The 19,192-nt window shown below is 41.4% G+C and overlaps 1 protein-coding gene across 2 annotated transcripts; it reads right to left on the reverse strand.

Moving 5' to 3' along the window:
* Window positions 1–75: 75 nt before the first annotated feature.
* On the reverse strand, window positions 76–18,918 carry LOC138945772 (deoxyribodipyrimidine photo-lyase-like). 2 transcript variants are annotated; one of them, XM_070317283.1, is made up of 10 exons: window positions 18,594–18,918; window positions 17,052–17,449; window positions 12,867–13,012; window positions 12,416–12,598; window positions 11,493–11,651; window positions 10,563–10,761; window positions 8,111–8,266; window positions 7,546–7,667; window positions 5,000–5,159; window positions 76–4,190 (listed from the first exon to the last, which is right to left on the reverse strand). In XM_070317283.1, exons 1-10 carry the CDS (start codon window positions 18,626–18,628, stop codon window positions 4,048–4,050), a joined length of 1,701 nt encoding a protein of 566 aa, XP_070173384.1. In that variant the 5' UTR covers window positions 18,629–18,918; the 3' UTR covers window positions 76–4,047. The 2 variants fall into 2 exon arrangements, with proteins under 2 accessions (XP_070173384.1, XP_070173385.1); XM_070317284.1 differs by lacking the exon at window positions 18,594–18,918 and having other exon boundaries at window positions 17,052–17,594.
* Between the last annotated feature and the right edge of the window lie 274 nt (window positions 18,919–19,192).

Here is a 19,192-nt window from a genome sequence, read left to right on the forward strand (position 1 = left end):
TTAAAAATGAATGATCAAAACGTGTACAATCACTGTCAACATGCACACAACCTGCATAATTCTGACAAGCCAGTCTTCTACAGCATTTTATTGGTCATTTTTCAACTTTCACAACACAAAAATTGAAACCAACATTTACTTTGTGGTTTTGTACAGTAGTACTACATGTACTACAAAATGTAAACCTTCCTTCGTCCATAATATGTCCTTGTGAAACGTCAATCTTTTCTCTGTGAACACACACCTCTGTCTTTTCGCATTGCTCCTTTTATGATTATTGTACAATCTGACATCAAAAAGAATTAAAAAACAAAACACTTTAAGAAAACGCTGCCACATTATCACTGATGGTGTCATACACAAAACGCTGCCACATTATCACTGATGGTGTCATACACAAATCTCATATGCATAATTATATTTTCTTAAATAAATGCAAAATATGAAGTATTCATGATCCAATCTTTCTTTATTTGGTGTTTAACGTTGTTTTCAACCACGAAGGTTATAATTCATGATCCAATGCATGACAGGTTTACCAGTGGGAAGAGGAAGATACAGAGGAATAATCTAAGCCTTAAAATCATGATTTCAACCTGGTCATAATTAAGATGTCATCGTTTTCAGGAGTTTTCATTCATAACCAGCTGGGTAACAAAAAACACTGTTCCCAATGTAACAAATCGAGGTGGTGATGGATTTGAGCTTTCAGGTGAAACATGGATCTCACTTGCTAACATGAACACAAAGACAGGGTAAAGATACAACATCAAGTACAAGTAGCTGCTGCCTTCTGGTGACTAGTACTGGTGTATGTTAGAGCATGCTATATTGCTAAAGAATAGCAGGACAGTCACAGCAAATAATTATACACTTGAATTTTTTTTATCATACAACACATAATAAAGCCAACTTTTTCATACAAACATGCATTTCTTCCATTGAAAACAAAAACAACACATAATGCGATTTCAAAAACCCCACACCACACAGACCACAAAACAAAAAGCAGAAGCCTCTCGCTTGACCACAGAATTTTAGGTCTTCATAAAACAACAACCAGTGGAACACGGTAACCACAAATCTAGCCAAGGTGGTAATTGTGTATTAAAAAATACAAATAAAAAATAATGCAATAAAACAAAAAGCAAAACAAAACGCAGAAGCCTCGCTCTTGATTGTAAAAATGTAGATCTGTATTAAACAACAAGTGTAACGCAATAACAAAAAATCTAGCCAAGGTGGTTATTATTGCCTAGCTCATAGATTGAGCATCCCACCGCCTTCATTAGCAATCTGCTATATGTGAGTTGGGATAAGAAATGTGATTTAATCAAAAATTTTAGTAATAAATTTTTATTTGATTAATATACTTACCCAACTCACATAGTTAATTCCCTCCCACTTTCCCCGCTAGTGGGGTTGTTCTAAAAAAAAGAGGGAAGGATTTTCTCCGCTTTCTCGTGAATGAGTTAATATGGCGGCATGGGCAGGAAGTCATGTGACTTTGTCCTGTTTATAGGCAAGGTACCTCTTTTTTTTAGAGTTGCCTCCCTTGTTACCAAGGTGATGCGTTGCAGCGTTCTAGCACTAGACTGAAGTAAATTGCTATATGTGAGTTGGGATAAGATATGTAATTTAATCAACTCTCAGCATGTGAAATACTTGAAGATAGCCGACAACCATTCGGTTGTTGATCTATCAGACGAAGGAACAAGCTAACAATAGTAACATGAAAACATGTGAACACCTGAGGTATAAGTCCCATCCTCTCTCTCGAACAATGCCAGAGGTACAGTTGAATACTCTTTTTAAGACCTGTCAACAGTCTGAGTAACTCAGGTCTTAACACTTTCGCGACGGGAGGTGACTAAAGTAGTAACAGCGCTGACACGACCACGGACGGGAAGTGACTATTTTAGTAACAGACATACAAGGTACACGACTCGTGATTGCTTCCCAGTTTTTGAAGCTTGCAATAAATTGAGTTGTTTCCCTTGATACACGTGACTTGCTCTCCGCCATTTGTAAATTAGAGAAGATTTGAGTGGTTTTTTCGAACAAAAAAAATGAATCGAAGGCGAGCCTTGTCACGGGAGGAGATTCTCCGGATGTTGGATCTTGAGGATCCTGTAGATCATGATTCCGACGTGTTGTTTTCGCCTCAAGAAAGCGATAATAGCAGTGATATTGAGGAAGAAACAGTCCTGTTGTTGCTAGTATATGAGTCGGCAAACTACACGTGGTAGGGTGGTACTGCATGGATGTTCGAATCGTGTGGTTGCAAGGGGGGCGTGGCAGCACTGATAACAATGGATGGCTGGAGCCTCCTAAACCTTTTGGAAATGTTCATAGGTGTACAGTTGGGACTTTGTTGTGAAAATGTGACTTATATTCAATATGGATTACCTAGACATCATTTGGTGAGTGTCACAGTTTTGTTTCATTTGAGTCAGGATGCTGTGAGTGAATGCGGGATTTGCTTGTTTTTTTCTTTGTACTGTCTCCTTATTTCTGTGTAGAATTTTAACAATATTTCAGCTAATTCATAGGTTTTACACCTTGTTTGGTTATAAAATTATTTATAATACTTTCTGTTAAAAAATAACTTTTAAAAAAGCAGTGGAAAAGAAAACACACACAAAAAAACGTTAAAAAACACAAATTATCCCCCTTTCACCCCCCCTTTGCTAAAACAAATCGCGTGACAAACTTATAAATAGCACGACTGAACTGGGCATCCATTTTTTAATTAGTACACAAAATTTGGTGGTGATTGGACTTAATTCAAGCTTGCTAGACAGATTTCTTTACAGTCACTGTTTTTTGGGAAGTTTCTTGGTGGCAAGCTTGGGCAGGAAGGATGTTAACGCCGTGGCAGTGCTAGTCACAATAGTGTTAAGTGAGAGGGAGGTTAAAACAATGGAAGTAAATGTACAGTTATTTTGAACACACCTTGGAGAAGGCAAGATCTTATAATGGGGGGTGGGGGTGCACATATTGTACTTTAAATTTTCAAAAGTCTGATTCGGGATGAGTATTAATTAATTAACTATTGACTGCCAGACAAATTTAATTAAAGAAAATCACAAAGTGCAAGCCAAACCCAGACAAAACTGATGAAAATGGTCTTCAGTGGAGACAACCAGCTTTCTGCGAGTCAAAGGCAATCTGCAGCTGTTGTCTCTCTACCGTCGCGATATAACCTTCGTGGTTGAAAACGACGTTAAACACCAAATAAAGAAAGAAAAAGCTGTTGTCTCCCCCCTGTACAATTTCTTGATCTTGGTGACGTCATGAGTGACACCTATATGGTGGAAGTTTACAATAGACAGATAGTCCCAGATGATCAGCAGGTAGAGAACCACTCAGAGCGATTCTGAAAGTGAAACTGGTATCCTACAGTAAAAAAAAAAGTGTAGCAACTTCTAAGCAGAGATTTCTGTTCCTCTGCAATATTTCAATATCATCTTCGATAACTAACACAACCCTTCCTCATTTCTTCATTTTCCCTAACCTGATCCACTGTATCAAATATGACCACAATATGCCCACAATATGCCCACAATATGACCACAATATGCCCAAAACCTTCAGTGTGCATACATACAACTGCCAGCAAAACACTTGTTTGTTTGTTTGCTTAACGCCCAGCCGACCACGAAGGGCCATATCAGGGCGGTGCTGCTTTGACATATAACGTGCGCCACACACAAGACAGAAGTCGCAGCACAGGCTTCATGTCTCACCCAGTCACATTATTCTGACACCGGACCAACCAGTCCTAGCACTAACCCCATAATGCCAGACGCCAGGCGGAGCAGCCACTAGATTGCCAATTTTAAAGTCTTAGGTATGACCCGGCCGGGGCGGACGCCTTACCACTAGGCCAACCGTGCCGGTCAGCAAAACATTGATCATCATTATCTCCACTAAATGTAATCAAAGAAGAATGCAGTTCTTTCTTATACGACAATGCATCAAGAATCGTCTCACAAGCCTACGCTCTGCCAAAGATGAGATGAAATGCAAATTCCTCCAAACGTTTCACTTCTTGCGATACTTCCTGACAAAGTCTGCCACATCAAACTTGCGTTTGCAGCCATCGTAATTCATGTAGCGAATCTTGCCAAAAACGTCTCTCTCCTTCCAGCCCTGGTCGTGGATGCCGCAAATAGACCACATGCACCCTGTGGAATACAACACATACTTCGGGAAAAGTATAAACTACAGATGAAAAACGCATTACTCAGCTATAAATATTATAAAATACTGAATCTAGCCTTAAAAAGTCAGAGGAAACTGTACCGTACATTAAACCAGAATCTTGCATACACACTCACACACACACACCCTGTGGAATGCAACACATACTCCTGGAAAAGTATAAACAACAGATGAAAACTGTACATTAAACTAGAATATTGTGCGCGCACACGCACACACACACAATAAATATCAAAAAGCCCATACCCATGTTCCTTCCTGTAATTGATACATGTGTGTACATGTGACTTGCACAAAGTTTGAATATTCAAAGGCAGGGGTCCGTTGCAGGGGCTTGGGGAAAGATTCCCCTGAAGGTGAATTTACATGATAAACGGTCCAGCACCCTGTCTTCTGGTCTTACAAAACCGGACAATTTGCAGTCTTTCCTCCCTATATACACCAAACCCTTGCCAGCCCAAACATTCTTCATGTTTAGTGTCTTGATGTCAGGTACCCCAGCATGTTTGAGAACTTGTCTTCTCTTCTGTCAGAATTCCTCTTCAACACACACACGCACGCACACTGTATATACACACACTGACAAACACACACAAACAAACAAACACATACACAAACACACTGTACATGCATACAAACACACACACACACACACACAAACAAACACACACATACAAATCGAGAGTTGTAAACCACCTTCCTGACATTCACATGGACCACATTTTCTTTGTTTCACTTGCTCCCACCCAGAGAACCATTTCCAATAGCTTACCGACATAACCGTTGGGGTCGCGGCCGTCCAGGTTGTACTTGTCGTTGAGAAAGATAGCTTCCTTCAGCGCTTCCTCTGGAGAGGCTGTCCACTCCAGGATCTTCTTGGCCCAGTACATGCGCAGAAAGCCGTGCATCTTGCCCTCCCTCACCATCTGAACCTAACAGAACAATGGAAAAAACACATCTGTAAAGCCTGATATTACCGTAAACTACCTTGTATACGCCCAGTATCGAGTAAACGCCCACCCCCTACTTTTGGTCAAATTCTGCACACAGGGTACAGTACCTAGTAAACGCCCACCCCCCAGTTTCGATCATTCGAGTAGACAAGGAAAATGAAAAAGATTATTTTGTCTGCTGTTATTGTTGTTTTTCAATCGTTCCCTTCCTTTGAAATGCAGACCTGTTTACCCTAAACCCGAGGCAAGAGTAGGCCTACTTTCCCAAAAAGTTGAGTGTATTTTTCAAAAAGTTGGTGTACTTTGCAAGCAAAGCCATAAAACTTATAGGCTAGGGAAAATGTACGCGTGGGTGCAACCGTGTTTGTGTAAGAATAGCATGTCTTTCAGCGGATTTCTTTGCAGCAACCTTGTCCAGGTGAGTTTTGGAACTGCAGTGTCGTTCGATGTCATATTTCCCAGCATGGGCTACGGAGACATCTGATTTGCAGTGTGCATGACTCAGTTTTCCCACAGTAGACTCCACAATTCCTGGCTCTTTCTTATATTTCTCGAAGAAAATCTGCTGCTTCTGCTGTTTAGACTTGGTAAAGTCATCCAAAACTGGCAAATTTTTCTGCTTCATTTTGCCACAATTGTCCAGACGATCGCACATGCCAACAACTGAACGAGGTTTCCACAGCTGAAGACTCGCTGTCAGGGTTATCTCCCTTAGACCGAAACCGGTATCAGTTGTACCTTCCCGTAATCAGCACACCAACACCGGAAAACGTATTCTAGACTTTTTCTTAGTCGTATTTTGTGCGTGTGTCGCGTATTGTCGTACTGATAATAATTTGGCGTACAAAATACGCCCAAATCGTACTGGTAAACAGGTCTGCTGCATGTTTCGCGGAGTGGACAGAAAAAGAATTCTAGAGTGAATCGTGATACATTTTTGATGCATCAGGCTGGGAGGGAAATGAAGAAACGAAAGCTTCATCTTGGGTGGGAAGTGATGTCTGAATAGGTTGATTTAGGTGTGTGTGTGTGTGTGTGTCTCTTTGTGTGTGTGTGTGTGTGTGTGTGTGTGTGTGTGTGTGTGTGTGTGTGTGTGTGTGTGTGTGTGTGTTGTGCGTGTGTGTGTGAGAAAGTAAGAGAGAGGAAAGTTTTGTGCAATAACGCATACTTTGAACACTTCTATGCCATATGACCAAAATATCGTTATTCTAACAAAGGAATTTAACCGCTCCTGCAAAGGGTAAAGTACCCAGTAAACGCCCACCCCCAACTTTTGGGCAAAATGTGTGCACAGGGGGGGTGGGCGTATACAAGGTAGTTTACGGTACATGTAGGTCTTTTTATTAGTTGGGAATAGTCTACTTCGGAAATTCTGCTTCACCAAGCTTGCTGCACCAAGCTTTGGAACTGAATTATCGGTATAAAGACTTCGCAAAGTTTGTGTAAAGTCAACTTTTGGGTTCAACTAAGAAAGGCCTTTACTGCCATGTTTTTTCTCTTACAAAGACTAGATGGGACTATGAACAACTTGTACATGCGCAGAAAGCTGTGTATTCCCCCCTCTGCTTGTATCTTGCCCTCTCACCATCTGAACCTAACAAAACAATAGAGAACAAATATCTGTAACTGCCATGTTTCTTTTCTCACAAAGACTAGGGGAACAAAGGGTATGTACACACAAGCACAAGAGTACCAAGTGCGCACGGAAAAGATCCTGAAATCCATGTCAAGAGTTCGGCGGGTTATAGAAACATGAAAATATCAAGCATGCATCCCCTCAAATCGGCGTATGGCTGCCTCAATGGCGGGGTAAAAACGAATATACACGTTAAAACCCACTCGTGCAGAAAAGCATGAGTGTACATGGGAATTTCAGCCCATGAACGCAAAAGAAGAACAAAGGGTACATGCACAGAAAACCAAGCATCTTGCCCCCCCCTCACCATCTGAACCTAACAAAACAAAACACAAAAATGAAAAACATTATAAGAGTAAATTTTGTCTCATCCTGCTGTAAAAAGTTTCTCCTTTTATTATCATGACCCACACCGATGTATGTGGTCTGGCAGTCAACCAAACTAGCTTCAGCAAGTCACTACCCGGTAACCTGATTGATTAAATATCTTCGGATGAAATGGTCCCAGGGTTGCATGTGCTAGCAAACACACTCACATTGAAAATCACGCAAGACTATCTCTTTACTTTGTGTACAGGGCAATAGATTGAGAACCGAATCTCAAATCCTACCTCATCCAAAATACTTGTTGCCAGCCAAGAGTAGAGTAACAAGTTGTTGTCATAGATTAAAGAACTTACTCATGGCATTACAAATTTAGGTATTGAATCCCCCCCCCCCATTGCTTACCTGTGCAGCGTTCCACAGATCGTCATGGGTCTTGGCCTCCTCAAGCTGCTGACGAGTGTACAGGTGAGATCGCTTGTCACCTTTGTGAGCCTCCAGCGAGTCCTGGGCCCACTGGTACGCACCTGTAGGCACAGCAACCAGTCAACATCATAGGACACCCCAATTTAAATCAACATCATAGGACACCCCAATTTAAGTCAACATCATAGGACACCCCAATTTAAGTCAACATCATAGGACACCACAATTTAAGTCAACATCATAGGCCACCCCAATTTAAGTCAACATCATAGGACACCCCAATTTAAGTCAACATCATAGGACACCCCAATTTAAGTCAACATCATAGGACACCCCAATTTAAGTCAACATCATAGGACACCCCAATTTAACACTTCCCCCTTTTAAGTCCTTGATTTTTAAGATTATTTTACAATAATATAGAAACATTGTCTGGTCCTGGTGGAAAAAGTTTTAAATTTTTTATGATGATCCACACTGATGTATGTGGTCTGACAGTAACCAAAGCTCATTAAGTAGCTTCAGACATCCCAAGTATACCCACCTTTAATGGAGTCGTAGTGGTCGTTGTTGTAGAAACAGAAGTTGTCGGCCAGCTCTCGTCTGACCACTGCCTCCTCAATGAAGGCGTCCACTCCCTCCGAGCTGCGCGACCGGTACAGCTTGACCGTCACGATGCAGCGCTGCACCGACAGCTGACCTGCACGTGATACACAGCAAGGCAACACAGGGAAGTTAATAGAAATCCGCCATGTCCCATCTTAAACTGTTTTTTCAAGAGCATGTTTATAAGCTTGGCTTGTTGTGCTCCATAGATTCAATTCAATGAATGCAGCATTGTTATTTGCAATTCTTTGAACAAAATGGTTTGAACCAACAGAAATCTAATATACCATGTTGTCACGTGAGTTTGTCCACCTCAGTACTTGCAAGACAAGAAGGGCAAAGCCCATACGACTCACATGCTTTACACATTTTTCCTACCAAAATACATGTGACCTTGACCCAAGGTCAAGGTCATCCAAGGTCATGCAACACAAAGCTGTTAATTCAAGACATAGGAAGTACAATGGTGCTTATTGGCTCTTTCTACCATGAAATATGGTCACTTTTAGTGGTTCACTACCTTATTTTGGTCACATTTCATAAGGGTCAAAGTGACCTTGACCTTGATCATATTTGACCAAATGTGTCTCATGATGAAAGCATAACATGTGCCCCACATAATTTTTAAGTTTGAAACAGTTATCTTCCATAGTTCAGGGTCAAGGTCACTTCAAAATATGTATACAATCCAACTTTGAAGAGCTCCTGTGACCTTGACCTTGAAGCAAGGTAAACCAAACTGGTATCAAAAGATGGGGCTTACTTTGCCCTATATATCATATATAGGTGAGGTATTGAATCTCAAAAACTTCAGAGAAAATGTGAAAAATGTGAAAAATAGCTGTTTTTTAGGCAACATTTATGGCCCCTGCGACCTTGACCTTGAAGCAAGGTCAAGATGCTATGTATGTTTTTTGGGGCCTTGTCATCATACACCATCTTGCCAAATTTGGTACTGATAGACTGAATAGTGTCCAAGAAATATCCAACGTTAAAGTTTTCCGGACGGACGGACGGACGACTCGGGTGAGTACATAGACTCACTTTTGCTTCGCATGTGAGTCAAAAAAGCAACTCTTCCACATTAACCCATGAGAACACTAACAGTGTTGTTGCCAGAATTCATCTTCGGTGGAACCCCCCCCATTTAAGACTTACTCCTGTTAATAAGTGTATTCATGGCGTGTATTCATGGCGATGGTGTGCGTGGTACTGTGATCCGTTAAAGTGCGCTGTCTCGCTCAGTACCGCCGACTTCAGCACTAGAGGTTTCTGTCGGGGTTACCCCACCCTTAGCTCCTGGTCAGGGACCTTACCTGGGAGCACAGGTAGCAGAGGTTTTAACGCGCCTCTTACCCGCGTGATGAACCCGGATGAGCACAGAGGGTATTTACGAGTCAACAGTGCCACCTGTTCACCACCCCGCTCTGATAGGAACACCGCCAGTTGGTCCAGGACAACTTATTCGTCCGGGCAAGCCCGACTTATATCGCTGCAATCCCTTATATCTAAGGAACGCCCCCTATCCGCCGCCTGGGGACCCGCCGGGTTGGGGATGGTCGCCCCGCCACCTAATTGGAGATAGCCTGACCCCGGCTGTTAATAAGTCATTACTTGTTATACATTGACATTGATAGTTTTATTCTTCTTCTTCTTCGTCGTTCGCTAGATAGTTTTATTATAAGAACCTTTTTTTTTAATTCCTATTAACTCGATGTTCTTTAACTATGTTTGTAAATTGTTAGAGGATCTTTTAGTAGAAGTGTTTAACTGTCGAAGCTGCTTTTACCTAAGAGACCGACTGTATATTGTGCTGTTGTACTTGTCAGACTTGATTGTACCAAGTCCTTCACATGTTGTAATGCGCTTAGAGCCAAATATTTTTGTTTTTTGTAAGGGATAGGCGCAATATAAATACACTTTATTATTATTATTATTACTTTTTCTGATTTTGTGTTCACAACCTCTGTAAAAAACACACTTCTACTTGAAGACTCCCTCTATTTCTAGTCCTGATTTTGTGTTCACAACCTCTGTAAAAAACACACTTCTACTTGAAGACTCCCTCTATTTCTAGTCCTGATTGTTCACAACCTCTTTAAAAAACACACTTCTACTTGAAGACTCCCTCTATTTCTAGTCCTGATTGTCTGTTCACAACCTCTGTAAAAAACACACTTCTATTTGAAGACTCCCTCTATTTCTAGGCCCGATTTTGTCCGATTTCTTGATGTCTTAAAAGCAGGGTTCCACCGTATTGACATGCACTGACCAAAATGGATCCAAGGAGACAGGTTACTGAGGGCGAGTTTGTTGGGGACATGCACTGACCAAAATGGATCCAAGGAGACAGGTTACTGAGGGCGAGTTTGTTGGGGACATGCACTGACCAAAATGGATCCAAGGAGACAGGTTACTGAGGGCGAGTTTGTTGGGGTTGTTGCGCTGACTGCTGAAGTACTTGAGGCGCTGGGTGCAGAACGACTCCAACATCTTGAGGGCGGCGAAGGTGCCAGGTTTTGCCCACTCCACCTCTTTAACGCTGCGATCAACCTGCAGGAACTGGTGTGCTGCCTCCCAGTCCACTGGCTGTTAAAACACAGTTACCAAGATTCAAAGTTTAAGACAGTTACAGACATTATGAACAGACAGTCTGAGAATAAAAGGGAAGGAGACTTAAAATGGAGGTACAGTTACAGACATTATGAACAGACAGTCTGAGAATAAAAGGGAAGGAGACTTAAAATGGAGGTACAGTTACAGACATTATGAACAGACAGTCTGAGAATAAAAGGGAAGGAGACTTAAAATGGAGGTACAGTTACAGACATTATGAACAGACAGTCTGAGAATAAAAGGGAAGGACACTTAAAATGGAGGTACAGTTACAGACATTATGAACAGACAGTCTGAGAATAAAAGGGAAGGACACTTAAAATGGAGGTACAGTTACAGACATTATGAACAGACAGTCTGAGAATAAAAGGTCGTATGAGTGAGTGAGTCTTAAATTGTGGGGGGGGGGGGGGGGGGGGGTGTCTTACAAGGGCAGTTCCACTGTATTTTGTTTAAGTCCACAGAGCTTTCAAGCAACAAAATGAATCATACATTATCAACGTCAGTTGACCTGTAGGAACTTGTGCTGCCTCCCAGTCCACTGTCTGTGTAAACACAGTTACCAAGATTCAAAGTTTTAGTCGCTATAGGTCCACAGGGCTTTCAAGCAACACAACAAATAATACATTATCAACGCCAGTTGACCTGTAGTCTTAAATGTAGAGGTCTTAAAAGGAAGGTTTCATTGTAACGAAGATGCTGACCTCTGGAACCTTGTTTGCTTTGTGCGGGTGCTTGCAGACAGGAGGGAACTCGGTCAGGTAGTCTTTGAGGACCTTGTGGATCTTGGTGCGAATGGTACGAGCGCTGTACTCCTGTTTGGGCGAGGCTTCCCAGCACGGCACGATGTTGTGAGCATCCACCTGAGGCAACATGCACAGGCCTTTAGTTGACTTAAAGCACCTCACTGCCACGATACCTAACATAAACATGTTTTGCTCTAATGACAAAAACCATACTCTGACAACGGAAACTATTCTTAAAATTGCAGCAAAATTATTGTCTCCGCTGGAAACCATTTTCTCAGTTTTAGTTCAATAGTTTTTTCGTTCCTGCCTCAACGCTTGTTCTTTGTCCCAGTGTGCTCTCAAACCGCTTACAGAAGTATTCAATTTTTAGGTTTTAGTCACAGCAAATTCTCAACTGCTACAAGTACAACAAACTAAACACAATGATTATTAGGTATTGTTAATTACAATTTACATACGAAAAATTAACACTTACAGAAACACACATGCAACACACACATGCACAACATAAAAATGCGCTTCAGACACACACAGACTCTCTTTCTCTCTCACAAACACTCTCTTTAGGCTAAGCCTAAAAACCTGCATCCTTTTGAAGTGAAGTTCTGAGTTCTCTCTCTTACTCTCACACACACAACTCAGGCATACACACTCACACACAAATGACCCAGGCATATATATAATATACACACTCACAAACACACACAAATGACTCAGGCATACACACTCACACACACGGACACAAATGACTCGGGCATACACACTCACACACACGGACACAAATGACTCAGGCATACACACTCACACACACGGACACAAATGATTCAGGTATACACACACACACACACACACACAAATGACATTCACAGTCCACTAACCTGGCAGAAGGGAACGCCCTCAGGCAGTTTCTCCTTCATCTCATCAACCCATTTCATGGGAGTGCGCAAGGGAGCAAAGTCTGTGACCACGCCACCAATCTTCTTCTCCTTGACAAACTGAGGCAGCACTGTCTTGGCCTCTCCCATCAGCAGGTGAAACGATATGCCCAGATTACGACACTCCTGCAAAGAGACTCTGTTCATGTTATTTAAAGGGTTGATTTTTAATACCTTAGAAAAATTAAAGGCCCTGAGATTTCTTCCAAAGTTACACTGTAAGATTCTGCCTCACAAATAATGTGTGTGAGGTTTGTGTGTGTGTGTGTGTGTGTGTGTGTGTGTGTGTGTGTGTGTGTGATTGAGTGTGCGTGCATGCATGCATGCATGCTCGTGTGTGAAGAGAAACGGGGGGAGGGGGAACATGTTGCCGGCTGAGAAAAACATTTCTTACCTTCTCCACCTCAGCCAGCCCTTTGAGCATGAAGCCGAACTGTCGGATGGTGGCCTCCAGGAACTTGGGGACCAGACAGAAACACACGTGGAGCGGCAGCTCTAGCTTCAGGGCCAGACGCTGTGCGTACAGGAACGCCCAGTTATCTGCACACAAAATAAAAATAAAAATGCTGACATGAACTCAACCCTAATGTATTAGTTGGTGGATTCATCTCTTGAACTTCAGGTTGTGAATTTTTGTAAGATATCAAACTTGCGTTGAATTCGGAGCCACCCATTAAGGAAAAATAAAAATAAATTCTTGTTGTTCCCAGATGCAGAGGACCTGGATTCACAATATACATCGGTCAAAATGTCCCGGGCAAAAAAACATTGTCGTGTCAGATGACACCCTGTTTGTTATTAACCTTTCAGACATTCGACAGACCAATTGGGTCAGAACAATGTGTCAGATTAAAAAAAGTATTTGTATGCAAAATTGTATGTGTAAAAGACAGATTGAAGGCCGAGGCCTAGGAACCACACTGATAACTAGACCAAAGAAAACAAGAAATTCCTCCGAGGTAGGAAAAACACCCCCGTTGGTCAAAGGGAAATAACCATTCTCACTGCCACCAACTGAGAAGGTTATTTCCCTTTGACCATTAATATGTCCCTCTATAAGTCCTTGTAGAATCTTAATCCACCAATAACTCCCTAACCGTGTGTTTGACTGGTCCCAATTTTTGTAAGGACCGTCTCAGGAATGTATAGAACCTGTTCACCAAGTTTGGTGACGATCGGTCCGTTCATTCTTGAGATCTATATGCGAACACAAACAAACAAACACATGGAGCGAAACCTATACACACCCCTATACCGGGGGTGTAATTAGGGTCCGTAGCTAGATGGTTACTTTTTTTCTTTTGATTGAAGTTTGCTTTTTATTTACACAGGTGCATGTGGCTTTTTTTCACTGGCCAGAAATCAAGCGAGATGTGTCCCCTGGATTGTCCTTAAGTGTGGGGGTGGGGTGCCTCCGTGCATAGATATAATACGCTAGACAACTGATTTTAGATGAAAAAAAACCAAGTCACGTAAGGCGAAATTACAACATTTAGTCAATCTGTCGAACCCACAGAATAAAACTGAACGCACTGCATTTTTTTTAACCAAGACAAAACAGCTTCGTCAATCCACGCGGCAAGGAAGTCGCTCATTTTTTCCGTGCAACACGAAGTGAAACTGACATGAAAGAATAGCGAAATAGCGTACTGCGGTAAGCAGGGAAGCGCGCTTTTCTGTATTCTTTTTACTTTCTGAGCTTGTTTCGAATACAACATATTATATGTGTATGTTTTTGGAATCAGGAAATAATAAGGAATAAGATGAAATCATTTTGGGTCGATTTCTTAAATAATAATCGAAGTACTAATTAACCTTTCTTTATTTGTTCTTTATTTGGTGTTTAACGTCGTTTTCAACCACGAAGGTTATATCGCGACGGGGAAAGGGGGGAGATGGGATAGAGCCACTTGTCAATTGTTTCTTGTTCACAAAAGCACTAATCAAAAATTTGCTCCAGGGGCTTGCAACGTAGTACAATATAATTATGACCTTACTGGGAGAATGCAAGTTTCCAGTACAAAGGACTTAACATTTCTTACATACTGCTTGACTAAAATCTTTACAAAAATTGACTATATTCTATACAAGAAACACTTAACAAGGGTAAAAGGAGAAACAGAATCCGTTAGTCACCTCTTACGACATGCTCAATCAATCAATCAATATGAGGCTTATGGGTACAGTTCTAAGCGCAGGGATTTTTTATTTTTTCATTTTTATTTTTTTTAGTTTATTTTATGCAATTTATATCGCGCACATATTCAAGGCGCAGTGATTTATTTATGCCGTGTGAGATGGAATTTTTTTACACAATACATCACGCATTCACATCGGCCAGCAGATCGCAGCCATTTCGGCGCATATCCTACTTTCCACGGCCTATTATTCCAAGTCACACGGGTATTTTGGTGGAATTTTTTTTATCTATGCCAATACAATTTTGCCAGGAAAGACCCTTTTGTCAATCGTGGGATCTTTAACGTGCACACCTCAATGTAGTGTACACGAAGGGACCTCGTTTTTTTGTCTCATCCGAAAGACTAGCACTTGAACCCACCACCTTGGTTAGGAAAGGGGGAAGAAAATTGCTAACGCCCTGACCCAGGGTCGAACTCGCAACCTCTCGCTTCTGAGCGCAAGTGCGTTACCACTCGGCCACCCAGTCCTGTCTGGGGAGCATCGGGTAAATTCTTCCCCCTAACCCGCGGGGGGTACTATTACTAATTAACCTATTTTCGTTAATTCTGATCACATTTTAAGAGTAAACATGACATATGTATATATTTTTAGATTCCAAATTTAATGAAGAATTCGATGCAATCAATTTTAAATCTGTTTGCGAAAAATCGATTTTAATGACAACTTTAATGAGCAAACTCATTAATTAACTTTTAAGCCTCCAAGCTGAAAAGTGAAATGCAATACCAGAGTCCCAGCTTCGTCGAAGATTACTTGACCAAAATTTAAACCAAATTGGTTGAAAAATGAGAGCGTGACAGTGCTCAACTTTCACAAAAAGCCGGATATGACGTCATCAAAGATATCAAAAACTAAAAAAAACGTCTGGAGATATAATATTCAGGAACTCTCATGTTTAAGTTTCATGAAGATCGGTCCAGTAGTTTCTCAGAATCGCGTTATACACACACACACACACATGTATACATACACCACACCCTCGTCTCGATTCCCCCCTCTACGTTAAAACATGACTAAATGTAAAAAAATTAAAGCACAACGGCTAGTATACATGGTACAGTGGAACCCCCCTTTTATGACCCCCTAAGGCAAAAAAAAACAAGTCGCATAAGGCGAAAATACAACATTTAGTCAAGTAGCTGTCGAACTCACAGAATGAAACTGAACGCAATGCCATTTTTCAGCAAGACCGTATACTCGTAGCATCGTCAGTCCACCGCTCATGGCAAAGGCAGTGAAATTGACAAGAAGAGCGGGGTAGTAGTTGCGCTAAGAAGGATAGCACGCTTTTCTGTACCTCTCTTTGTTTTAACTTTCTGAGCGTGTTTTTAATCCAAACATATCATATCTATATGTTTTTGGAATCAGGAACCGACAAGGAATAAGATGAAAGTGTTTTTAAATTGATTTCGACAATTTAATTTTGATAATAATTTTTATATATTTAATTTTCAGAGCTTGTTTTTAATCCAAATATAACATATTTATATGTTTTTGGAATCAGAAAATGATGGAGAATAAGATGAACGTAAATTTGGATCGTTTTATAAATTTTTATTTTTTTTTACAATTTTCAGATTTTTAATGACCAAAGTCATTAATTAATTTTTAAGCCACCAAGCTGAAATGCAATACCGAAGTCCGGGCTTCGTCGAAGATTACTTGACCAAAATTTCAACCAATTTGGTTGAAAAATGAGGGCGTGACAGTGCCGCCTCAACTTTCACGAAAAGCCGGATATGACGTCATCAAAGACATTTATCAAAAAAAGGAAAAAAACGTTCGGGGATTTCATACCCAGGAACTCTCATGTCAAATTTCATAAAGATCGGTCCAGTAGTTTAGTCTGAATCGCTCTACACACACACACACACAGACACACACACACACGCACATACACCACGACCCTCGTCTCGATTCCCCCCTCTACGTTAAAACATTTAGTCAAAACTTGACTAAATGTAAAAAAGAGGTCTGTTTACGGTAACATAGGCAAAAAAAATAGGGTCAGTAGGTCGGGAATTTTTTTTCCCCAAAAAAACCCATATTTTTACGTTATTTTGCAAAAAAACCAAAGAATTATTTTAAAAAAAAATTTTTTTTTCCCCAAATGCCAAAAAAAGTCTAGGGTCGCGGGAAAAAAATTGGGTCGGTCGGGTTACCGTAAACAGACTATTTTTTGGGGGGGCCTAATTTAAGACTCCCTCCTTTTTAAGACCTTATTTTCTCAGACTTTCTGTTCATAACCTCTGTAAAATTATCCCCCTTTTAACTTTAAGACTCCCTCTTTTTTAAGACCCAATTTTCTCAGATTTGTGGAGGTCTTAAAACATAAAAGGGGGTTCCACTGTAGTGTGAGTGGCACCTAGTGACCTACCCTGTACTCTCTGGTCCCGCGACATCCAGTACACAACACCCTCGCTGTCCTCCGCAAAGTCCTCCGCCTTCGACAACACTCGCACCCGCTTCTTGTTAAACTTGAACTTTTCCACCGACGTACAGATGTCCGTTCGCCGCTTGTCGATCTTCTGCATGAAGTCAAGGTCACCATCACCGGAAGAGTCTGTTTTGCTTTTTTTGGATGGGCTCGTCCCGCTGTCTTCATCCTTGCTGCTGCTACTAGACTCAGGTTTTCTTTTCAATTCCTTAGCCGACTTTTTAGAATTGTCTGGCATTTTGGAGAAGGTATTTGAATGAGGTGAACAAGACGAGATCGTTGGAAACCAAACTGGAAGTAGTGGAGCAATCTGTCCTCTTTTACCAGGCTTGGGAAGACTGAAACGATGAAGAGATCTGCTGCTTGATTGTGCTATGAAACCATCAACTCTTAGGTTTGAACTTGTAACAGGGACCGGGAGGTAAGCAAGTGATCGGCGCAGACTAGAGATGCAATCAGGACCGTGACACAGCCATCCAACACAAGACCCAGATAGATACAAGAAAGAATTCAAAAATGTAGATAATTCACATACATTAAATGATTAATTAATTGTAAGAACTGTAATCCAAAATCAAAGACTGCCAACGTTCCAAAATTCAGAATAAAAAACCAAGAAAGGTATGTTACTGGAACCAATTATAACACAACAAAATAAACACCTACAGGAATTGCACCTCCAAAGAATGCACCTGTTTTCGGTCGACTTAGAGCCTGTCTGCTGTACTAAGGCCAGTTCACTGCAGGGCAGTCTTCAGAATCATAGTATATATATATATATATGCAAAGGCGGATCCAGGGGGGGCCCACCCCCACCCACATTTTTTGCACAAACTTGAAGGTGCTTTGCGCCTGAATTGAGGGAGCAAAGCACCCTAATTGAGGGCGCAAAGCGATCGAACATGCTAGGGGGTCCGGCGGCATGCCCCCCCCCCCCCCCCCAGTATTTTTTTTCAAGAAGCAAAATGCTGCAATCTAGGGCCACCTGAGCTCAGAAACTGTCATTTAATCATCTCTCTCTCTTCCCCCCCCCCCCCCCTAAACAGGCTAAAGGCCCCCCCCCCCCCTAAATCCGCCACTGATATGTACATGCCATTGTCTTTTGTTACTCTTTCTTCCTATATCAGCCTATCCCCAAAACCCCATCCCCCTCCTGTCCCTGCAAAGCTGCGGTTGATTTTTCAAGTGCATGTCCAGTGTGTATAAATGCTAACACGCACGAACTTCTGAGTAACTGCACTATGCAACGGTTTACAATGTTAACTGCATCCCCATCATGTATTGCATCTCAACATATTTGAGGTTACTGGTTACACAACACGATGCAAACTTGACGTTATGATCATGATGTTGTGCAAAAACACTCAGAACTTCGACTGTTTGTTGAGCCGGTTTTGTTATTAAAGACGAGCTGCAGAAACCATTAACGCCACTTCGATAGTAACACACTACAACAACTAACTGAGAAGCTGAGCCAAATACCTCTGCGATAATCGAAAAACAATCCTTGTACACATAGAGTCTGTCTCAACGCGGGAACCTAGTTGTTGCGACCCATCTCGTCATCGGCGTTTTTCCGGAAATGACCTGCGCTTTGTTGGAATTCCAACAATGGCCGCCATTGTAGGAATTCCAACTTTGCGCTACGCGATTCTAGAAATGTACCGCGCGCATAGTGAGAATTCTGCTCTTTCTTAGAATGCGATGTAAAATGATACAAGTCATGTTGGCATATGATGATCCTTGCGTTTTAAAATGATCTATGCTTAGTCTCGAAAATGCAGATGCATTGTATAACGCACCAAACCAACCGAATTACAACAAACAAAAACATTTTTGATAACCTCGGCGGGCTGGAACAACACAGATCAACGTCACATCCCACTCGACCAAAACGCACCAATTTGACGTAATTTTTAACGTCACAGTTTCAAATCTTACATTTTAAAAAATCCCAACACAACAAGAGTGTTCCGATATAACTTCTCACTGGTAACTATCGATTGTAATGATTTTATTCAGTCTTAATTGATTATATATTAGACTCACACAGTCTCTCTAGACTGCAGATACAACATTAC

This window comes from Littorina saxatilis, linkage group LG13 (assembly GCF_037325665.1).
Source record: "Littorina saxatilis isolate snail1 linkage group LG13, US_GU_Lsax_2.0, whole genome shotgun sequence".
Classification (NCBI taxonomy): Eukaryota; Metazoa; Mollusca; class Gastropoda; order Littorinimorpha; family Littorinidae; genus Littorina; species Littorina saxatilis.